This window comes from Aulonocara sp. 'chitande type north' Nkhata Bay, linkage group LG8 (genome assembly GCF_057382095.1).
Source record: "Aulonocara sp. 'chitande type north' Nkhata Bay isolate Kocher_YH1m ecotype deep benthic linkage group LG8, A_spYH_male_GT1.1, whole genome shotgun sequence".
Lineage (NCBI taxonomy): Eukaryota > Metazoa > Chordata > Actinopteri > Cichliformes > Cichlidae > Aulonocara > Aulonocara sp. 'chitande type north' Nkhata Bay.
Window position 1 is genome coordinate 27173510 of NC_141351.1, and position 10004 is coordinate 27183513.

A 10004-nucleotide genomic window follows, 5' to 3' on the forward strand; every position below is an offset into this window, starting at 1 on the left:
ATAAATCTGGGGTTTAAATCCAGAAGCTTTAGAGTTTAACCGTGAAGTAAACCTGTAAATTAACGCAGAACAACCTTGTTAATTTATCGTTTTAAATGTGGTTTTGCAGACCCAACATGAAGTCTTCAGTCGAAGCTTCACCTCGAACATCGAAACCTAAATGATGGCCTCACCTTTGACCTTTTAGTCTCTCAGACAGGACCAGGCCTGTGTGCGTGCATGCACATGTGTGTTCACCTCTGTACTTGGTCACCACAGTGGAGTTGAGACACTGCGGTTCCTGGAAGGTGACGGTCAGAGTGCTGCTACTGCTCACGCTCAGTCGAACCATGGACGGGGCCTCCGGGGCACCTGAGCAGGGGCACAGAGAGGAGGGTGAAACGTGTGTGTGTGGACCGTGGCTCTGACTGTTTTCCAGGTAACTATGGCAACATGTGATTGACTTCCTGTTTCCTCCCTGACGTCTTCAGCAGGTGTGATTAGTCGCTGTGTGAAGCCTGCAGAAGGACCTCAGTCGAATCACCCTGACGTTGCTCTAATGAGACCGTGAGTTCACCGCGCACGTCGTTCACGTCTCGATCGCAACCTTTCTGTTTTATAGCTGGTTGTGTAAATCCCGCCCCCTCTGAGCTCTGGGTGTAGCAGCTCTAATGTTGACAGGAACACCTCCAGCTGAACGTGTACTGCGCTCCGAATCTGCTGCAAAGGTCACGCGTGTCCCCATCAGGCTGTCTGAGCTGCCACACACACAGGAAGCGACGGCAGGAAATACACACTAAGGAGGGCGGCGTGCGGACTCACGTGCGTGCTGGAAGCCCGTCCTCATGCGTTTGTACAGCTTGCACCTCCACTCCCACGCCCTCAGCTGTTTGTCTTTGTGGCAGGCCTCCAGCGAGAGGCCGTCCCTCTGAGCCTGAGCCGCCAGGTCGACCGCCCGCCGCTCCGCCTCCAGCACCAGAGAGTTCAGGTGAGCCTCGCGACTCTCCACGCTCACGACTGCAGGAGAAACACAGCAGCTGGTTACAGACAGCAAACTGCAGGAGGAGCTTTCTGCTTCTTCACATTTTACCTGTGCTTCACACAAACCTCCACCCGCTGCACCCATTGTCACAGTTCACAGCCAGTGTCGCACTAACTGCTGAATGATCTGCGAGCGTTTGATTAAAGCTCAGACGAGCGTGTTTGGCTTTCTCGCTCGGTGGGCTGAATGTGGCGTCGTGTCTCCTGTTAGTGGAAGAAAAGCAGCTTGTGGAGGAGTTGGAGTTCGTCTCTGTCAAGGCCACGGCTCACTCGTCTTCAGAGGCAGACAAAAGGAGATGCAGCAGAGAAAACCAAACACGGAAACGTGTTCTGAGCGAGCGCAGAGGGACCAAAGGTGCAGGGCGGCAGAAAGACGGGAGAAAGGAAAGAAAACTTTCTCTGATCGATCGTCAGGTCTGTTATTAAAGCATCTGTGCTGCATGTTTGTGCTTCGGTGTGTGAGCGGCTACATGCCGTGTGTTTCAGCTGCCTCTTATTTAGCACCAAGGACGAAATCAGTCGTATAAAAATAACTTCAGCTGATGGAGCTGACGATGAAACAAAGCTCTGGGGAAGCAACTGGAGAGTCCATCACAGGGCGGGGTTTTCAACGGGCTGTGCAAAAGTCTTGAGCCACATTTTGCACAAATGATTCATAGGTCAGAGTTCAGAGGCTTAACAAACAAAAGCATTCTTCTGAAAATGAAACACTGAACACGAGAGGAAAAGCAGCAACGTCTGAAGAAAACCTCTGAGATCTTAGGATGAGACGCTTTTCTGTCCGAGCTCCTTAGACTACGATGAGCTGGATGACTGAGAACCTTCACAAACAACTGTGAAAGAAAGCTTCAGATCTGCTGCTCGCGAGTCTGTCTCCTTGGAAGCAAAATACACAGAAATGAGGGGTGGCTCAAGATTTTTGCACAGTTATAAAACCAGTGAAAATCAGGTCCTAATGAAACCAGTTGGGTTTGAGCTGTAAAGTCCAGGATCTAGTTCTAGAGCCCACAGAGGAGCCCGAGGATGCATCAGCATCATCATCATCAGAAACAACGACTGGCATGTTTTTAGAAGACGAGCGTCATGTGTGGACTGTGGAGCCTCTGAGGATGGAAACATTTCTTTTTCATGCTCTGACTGATGTTTCCCCTCCGCCCGAGTGAAGAGTGGCAGCAGAGCAGTGGTATGAAGTCTGACGGGCGCATTCATCACCAGCACAGCTCTGTGTGTGTTCCTCCACGTTTGTCACGGTGAAACGCTCCGCGAGCTGCCAGCCCGCCCAAACACCGCCGCTTTACTGCGACGCCACTCGCTGCCGTCCAGTTCTCAGTCACGGACCGTGACAGCAGCATAAACAAGCAATCAGCAGCAAACAAGAACACCCTCACACACACACACACTCACTGTGTGTCTCAGTCTAACCTGCTGCATGCAGAGATGTTATGAAAGCGAGTAAAAATGAGCCGTGAGGAGAGATTTCAGCTGCTGTCGACATGTTCTGAAGTCTGCACAACAAACCAGCTCATCCAAAAAATAAAGCCGAGGATGATTTACGCTTCAAGACCTGAGCACAGAATTATGTGACGCTTTCAGCTCCTGAAACTGTGCTTCACACTCTGATAGGACAGGCTGATGAGAGCAAAGAGCATGAAGTCCAGCTGTCAGAGTGTAACGTCCATCATCAGTGTCCACGTGAAAGCCCACGAGTATTCACACTACAGCCCACGAGCCACAAACGGACTTCAAAGATGTCTGACAGCAATGACTCTGCAACAAAGTCAATGATTCGATACGCAGAGTCCAAAACTGATGAGCGACACCACAACAGCTGAATGAGTTTGTGGCTGTTTAACATTGAGATAGAGATGCAACGATACCAATTTTTTCAAATACGATACCGATACTTGGATCTGAGTACTTGCCGATACAGAGTACAAAAACCGATACTTCTACCACACACACACACACACACACACACACACACACACACACACACACACACACACACACAAATGCAATGAATTGAAAGACAGGTTTTATTTTATTCTCTGCCGATAAAAAATAAAATCTTAATAAAAATGACCACAAAAAAATTTCAAGTGAAAAATAAGCACTTCTGTTAAATTATTGCAGAGTCTCCACATTGTAATTTAAATATCACTGAACTATTGGCACTGTCTCGAGCTTTCAGAATAATAAATAAACACTTCTGTTTGGAATAAAATAAATACAAATTAGGTTTGAGAATAAAATAAACTTTTAAATTATTGCAGAGTGTCCATATTGTAAACAAACAAACAAACAAAATAACGAAAGTATTTGGCACTGACGAACTCCTCATCTGCCCGTGGATCATCAGTCCACTGTGACGTTAAACCGAGGACTGACATCGCGCACACACTGCTGTCTTTACCTCTTCAGAAAGTTTTGGCACCATTATCTCCCTGATGTGTGGGCGGCTGGGAATTTCATATTGTGACTCGAGTACGCTGAGAAGACAGTGCAATCCTATGTTTTCCACGACTGGCATTGGCTGGTCATCCAGAGCGATAAAATGAGTCAGAGCCTCTGTTGTTTTAACTGCCCGTGGATTTTCTCTTGACATTTTTCATCACTTTTCCAAAACCTGAGTTAAAGTTGGCTGTTCCGGTCCACACTGCTGACATTTTGTTTAGCCTAGCTACAGCAGCCTCCAGTTTCTCTTTTTTATCTGGAGCCGCCAGTCTCACTCGCCTAACCCTGTGCCTGTTTAGCGCGGGATGTCCCCTTAGTGGCCAATCTAAAAAACTACAACAGAAATGACATGCCACCCTCTGATTAACGAAATAAGTTAGTATCGGTTCATGGTATCTGTTAACTTTTACGAGTATGAGTACACACACATTTTACAGTATCGGTCCCGATACCCGATACCAGTATCGGTGCATCCCTACATTGAGATCAATTAAAGTGGAACAGAGCACAACAATAACAAGGAGTGTGAGTTTGTTCTGTGTGTATGAACAGTGGTGCACCACAGGGCTCCATGCTGGGACATCTGCTGTTTAACATTTCTTGCAGCACGTTAACACAACACGTTAACGTCAGCTTCTATGCTGACAACTCTCTCACTTCACTGAGTTACTGGTTCTGTCACTAGTAGCTATAACAAACCAGTTACTACCGATGGTAACCAGAAAACCCAGGAATGTCATGTTCTTCAGCAGGATGACGCTACACTTGCTATAAAACCTGCAAACTGAAACATTCGTGTTTAAATCCTGTGTTTAAATCTGCGAGAGTAGATCACTGTGATGTAGATCATGTCCTCTGTTCCTGTAAATATATGAGAGGTTTTCTAGAACAATCTCACAGACTCCAGTAAACAAACTGTAGAAAACGCTGACCTTCAGCAGCAGAGCAACAAAGAGTCATGACTTACTTCTTAAGACGCTTTGGTTAAAAACACCACGAACTGTGTTTTTAGTGCCAACAATGCTCGCTGATGATGAGCGGTCTAATCTCCTGGTCCTGACGGTGTAGAGTGGCAAAGGTCTTCACCACCATCTTCAACCTCTCACTGCTACAGTCTGTCGTACCATCCTGCCTGTGAGCAGCGACCATCGTTCCAGGGCCCAAGAACACGGTGAGCTGCTTGAATGACCATCGTCCACGTGCTTTAACAGCCATAATTACCAAATGTTTTGAGCAGCTCATCATGTCGCACATTAAAGCTGCCATCCCTGCAGACCTCGATCCACACCAGTTTACATTCAGGGCAAACAGGTGGACAGAGGACGCCATACTTACAGCTCTTCACAAAGCCCTCACCTGGGCAGTAGTAACCCCTGTGTGAGAATGCTGTTTGTGGACCAGCTCTGCCTTCAACACAGTTCAACCCCACAGACTGGTTAATAAACTAAGCAACTCATGACTCAGCAGCTCACTGTGCAGCTGGATACTGGACTTCCTGAGCAACAGACCCCAGAACATCAGAATGGGAGAGCACACCTCCACCCTCATTCTGAATGTGGGCGTCCCACAGGGGTGTGTCCTCAGTCCCCTCTTATACTCACTTTTCTCCCATAGCTGTTCACCAATCCACACCAGTAACGCCTTTATAAAATTTGCTGATGACAGCACCGTCATAGGACTGATCGACAACAGCGATGATTCAGCTACAGAGAGGAGGTTCAGCATCTGAACACAGCCGAGACCAAGGAGATGGTAATCGACTTCAGGAGAACAAAGCGATCTGAGCACTCCACCCTCTACATTGATGGAGGAGGCAGAAAGGGTAGAAAGCTTTCCTCGGAGTCCACATCTCGGCCGACCTCACCTGGTCCACAAACATCTCCCACCAGGTAGGGAAAGCACAACAATGGCTGTACTTCCTCAGGAAACTGCATCAGGCCCAGTTACCCCAGAGTCTGCTAGTAAACTTTTACCGCTCCACCATCGAGCCTTCTGACCTCCTGCTGCACACTCTGGTCCAACTGCTGCACCACGGAGGACAAGAGGAAACTGCAGCGGGTGGTGAGGGCAGCAGAGCGGGCAATCGGCACCTCACTGACCCCCCTCAGAGACATCTACAGGGAGTGCAGAATTATTAGGCAAGTTGTATTTTTGAGGAATAATTTTATTATTGAACAACAACCATGTTCTCAATGAACCCAAAAACTCATTAATATCAAAGCTGAATGTTTTTGGAAGTAGTTTTTAGTTTGTTTTTAGTTTGAGCTATTTTAGGGGGATATCTGTGTGTGCAGGTGACTATTACTGTGCATAATTATTAGGCAACTTAACAAAAAACAAATATATACCCATTTCAATTATTTATTTTTACCAGTGACACCAATATAACATCTCCACATTCACAAATATACATTTCTGACATTCAAAAACAAAACAAAAACAAATCAGCGACCAATATAGCCACCTTTCTTTGCAAGGACACTCAAAAGCCTGCCATCCATGGATTCTGTCAGTGTTTTGATCTGTTCACCATCAACATTGCGTGCAGCAGCAACCACAGCCTCCCAGACACTGTTCAGAGAGGTGTACTGTTTTCCCTCCTTGTAAATCTCACATTTGATGATGGACCACAGGTTCTCAATGGGGTTCAGATCAGGTGAACAAGGTGGCCATGTCATTAGTTTTTCTTCTTTTATACCCTTTCTTGCCAGCCACGCTGTGGAGTACTTGGACGCGTGTGATGGAGCATTGTCCTGCATGAAAATCATGTTTTTCTTGAAGGATGCAGACTTCTTCCTGTACCACTGCTTGAAGAAGGTGTCTTCCAGAAACTGGCAGTAGGACTGGGAGTTGAGCTTGACTCCATCCTCAACCCGAAAAGGCCCCACAAGCTCATCTTTGATGATACCAGCCCAAACCAGTACTCCACCTCCACCTTGCTGGCGTCTGAGTCGGACTGGAGCTCTCTGCCCTTTACCAATCCAGCCACGGGCCCATCCATCTGGCCCATCAAGACTCACTCTCATTTCATCAGTCCATAAAACCTTAGAAAAACCAGTCTTGAGATGTTTCTTGGCCCAGTCTTGACGTTTCAGCTTGTGTGTCTTGTTCAGTGGTGGTCGTCTTTCAGCCTTTCTTACCTTGGCCATGTCTCTGAGTATTGCACACCTTGTGCTTTTGGGCACTCCAGTGATGTTGCAGCTCTGAAATATGGCCAAACTGGTGGCAAGTGGCATCTTGGCAGCTGCACGCTTGACTTTTCTCAGTTCATGGGCAGTTATTTGGTGCCTTGGTTTTTCCACACGCTTCTTGCGACCCTGTTGACTATTTTGAATGAAACGCTTGATTGTTCGATGATCACGCTTCAGAAGCTTTGCAATTTTGAGACTGCTGCATCCCTCTGCAAGATATCTCACTATTTTTGACTTTTCTGAGCCTGTCAAGTCCTTCTTTTGACCCATTTTGCCAAAGCAAAGGACGTTGCCTAATAATTATGCACACCTGATATAGGGTGTTGATGTCATTAGACCACACCCCTTCTCATTACAGAGATGCACATTATCTAATATGCTTAATTGGTAGTAGGCTTTTGAGCCTATACATCTTGGAGTAAGACAACATGCATGAAGAGGATGTGGCAGCTTAGATAATGTCACTACAGAAAAGAATATCGCCCATATGGTTTTCACTGCCCTATGCATAGCCAAGAAAACAGTCCTCATGAACTGGAAAAATAAAAATAATCTTAATTCTAACCAATATAGAAATTATCTATTAGATTACATTAGTCTTGATACAGCCTCTGCCACCACATCAGATCAATTGCTCTGGGCTCCTTTGATCAGCTCCATCACCTAGTGGGGGTGGGGGGTCATAGTTTGGTCCCGCCTTCACTGTTGTGATTGGTGTGGGGGTAGGGACAGGCTTAGGGCGTCGGGGGGTTCCCTGGAGGCATCTTCCTTGGGGGGCTCAACCCGGGGTAGCGGTCATGTCCGGTTGGGGGCTCTTTTGGCTCTCGGGTGACTGTTTCCTCGTGGCTGCGTGCAGCGGGGCTAGGGGAGGGTCTGTGCTGACGGACGTGGGTTACTGACCCAGCCTGTCTGCCCCTGGGTGGGTCCGGGATGGGCGTGAGGTTCTGGGGGCACTCCGTCTCTGGGCTGGGGCCCTGGCCGGACCTCGGGGCCTTGGGTCCTGGTTTGTGTGTTGCCGGGGTTGTGGGCGGGTGGGTGCATGGGGGCCCATCCCTGGCGCAGGGTGCCGCCGGTGCGTCGAGCCACCTGGGGGGCTCTTCAACTGGTGGGGGAGATTGTCACATCTTGCAGGAGCTTTCCTCTCCTCAGGAACTCTCTGCAGGAGGGGGAGATACAGGAGAGGTGGAGGAAGATCTCAGCCTGGGTGTTTATTGTCTTATGTAGTCTGGAAGATGAGTGGATGGTGGGGTGGGTGCAGTTTTCTCTGTGGTGGGGTTGGGTGGACTGTCCTGGGCTCTGTGGGGCCGGGGGGCGCTGCTGCGCTGGGCCCCGGTCTGGATGGGCCTGGGCCCCCTTTCCCTGGTGGGTCGCGGAGTATGGGGGTGCCTACTGGGGTCAGCGGGGGAGCTGGCCCCAGGGAGGGGTCACTTGCCCCCCCCTTCCTTCCCTCCCCATCTCCAGCTGCTTCCCTCTTCCCGCTCCACCACAACCACCCACACATGCAGGACCTTGGAGTAGGGGTGTGTCACCAGGGTGCAGAGGAGGCCACCCCCCCCCCCCCGTCCCCTTCTGGCTGCCTCTGCCTCAATTTTATCCCACAACTTAGACATTCACATTACTCACACTCTCATTACACATACATATAGGATCTTGGGGGTGGGCACGATACACGGAGTCCAAAGTACCATCAGGGTGTACACCTCACCCCTGGCGTCATTGCCCACCTCTCAATGTTAAATACACGTAGACATTGAGGGCTAGCAGGAGGGACCATGCGCTTACCTGCTGCTCTCTGGCAGGTAGCTCCATGCCCTCCTGGGTTTTAATTGCACCTTAGAACACACATGCATCAACACTACAATGAGCGGGTGGAGGGAGGTTTGGAGTCTTCTCTCACCCCCGTTCTCTGCGACCTGCTAGAGCGGGGGGGCTAGGAGGAGGAGTTGGCCGTCCGACTGCGGTCTGAAGTGTGGGGCCTCCCTGCTGCTGCGGAGTCGGGGCGGTCTGCCCCTCCCCACCGCAGGGAAAAGGGTAACACCACCTGGGTCTGGGTGCAGTTCCCCCCTCCAGGGGCAAGGGTACCTAGACCCGGTTTGTAGAGTACGCTTGGGGAGTGTGATCGTGTGTACAGCGTTTCTTTATGTCTGTCTCCACGTTGGTTGAGTGTGGAGTGAGTGCATATGAGAGCATGAGGGTGGGAATGGATGTTTGTGTCTGTGTGTGCCTGTATGTCTGTGTCTATATGTCAGGTTGGGTATCAGGCGCCACCTCTCTGGGGACATCTCAGGCCCTCCAAGGTTTGGAGGCCTATCTCCCCCCACCACCACTTCCCCTGCCGGTGGCGGACTCCCTCAGGTGTCAGTGCGTTGGTGGTTCTTTGTGTCTGGGGGTGGGCGTCCAGGTACACACCGGCTCACTCCTTGGCAGCCGCTTATCGGGGCCTGGAGCCTGGGGCTCGCTCGGGCCACTTCGGAGGTGGGGTGCCCCCGGCCTCTCGGCCTGGGGCTCGGTCACTCAGGCACAGCTGGCTGCCGGCGGAGCTCACGGGCGCGTCACTGCAACCCCCCTGGCGGAGCGCGGCTGCTGAGTGAGCCCTCATCTGGGACTCTCCTCAGCTCTTTCTGGGACAGTGGCGCGGCTGCCCCTCTGTTGGTCTTCCTTGGTCTCTTGTGTTCTGGGGGCCTCTGGATGTCTGGAGTTTTGACCTCCTCCATACCTGCTTCATGCCCTGGAGGACGGGGCTGTGGCCCCCCACACCCTCTAGCAGATTGTTACATGGAGAAACCTTTGGAATGCAAGCATGCTGATCCACACAGGTATGCACACAGGTGTACACACGGGTATTCACAGACGCGGACTACAGCTTTCTTGGCTGCTGCCTCAAAGCACATTGTGCGCTGTCTATCTTGCGTGCTGCACAATATCGTTTATTATTTAGTATCTACTGATATCTACTGCTAGCTAGTTTATTGTGATGGTGCCGTTTTTTTACTATGTTGCTCTTTGTTGTTTGCTTTCTCTTCTGTTTTTTTTCTCCATACAGGTGATCCAGGTGTTTTGTTTGGTTTTTTTTGTTTTTCTTTCTTCCCCCCCTTCTCACCGTCTCTTCTCCCCTTTGGTTTTCTTTCTCTCCCTCTCTTTCTTTCATTCTTTCTCCCTGTCCTATCCCCCAGTCATGTCTGTCCCGTTTGTAGCAACTGAAAATAAAATAAATTCATAATTATAATAAAGGTCAATCAAATGGACCAATATGGCAAGGCCACGATGATCCACTTGGTAAAATAAATCCGCTTGGCATCTTTCTTGGCCTTAAGACAACAATTCTGATGCTAAAGATCC

General features: G+C 49.6%; 1 protein-coding gene across 2 annotated transcripts in view; it reads right to left on the minus strand.

Annotated features, from left to right (window-relative positions):
- Positions 1-10004, minus strand: part of ankfn1a (ankyrin repeat and fibronectin type III domain containing 1a) — a 101764-nt gene that overhangs the window by 21867 nt on the left and 69893 nt on the right. For both annotated transcript variants that reach the window (XM_086304697.1, XM_086304698.1), the window contains 2 exons: positions 802-996; positions 238-351 (listed from right to left, as the gene is read on the minus strand). In XM_086304697.1, the coding sequence (XP_086160823.1) occupies positions 238-351; positions 802-996 (309 nt within the window). The remainder of the gene's footprint in view (positions 1-237; positions 352-801; positions 997-10004) is intronic.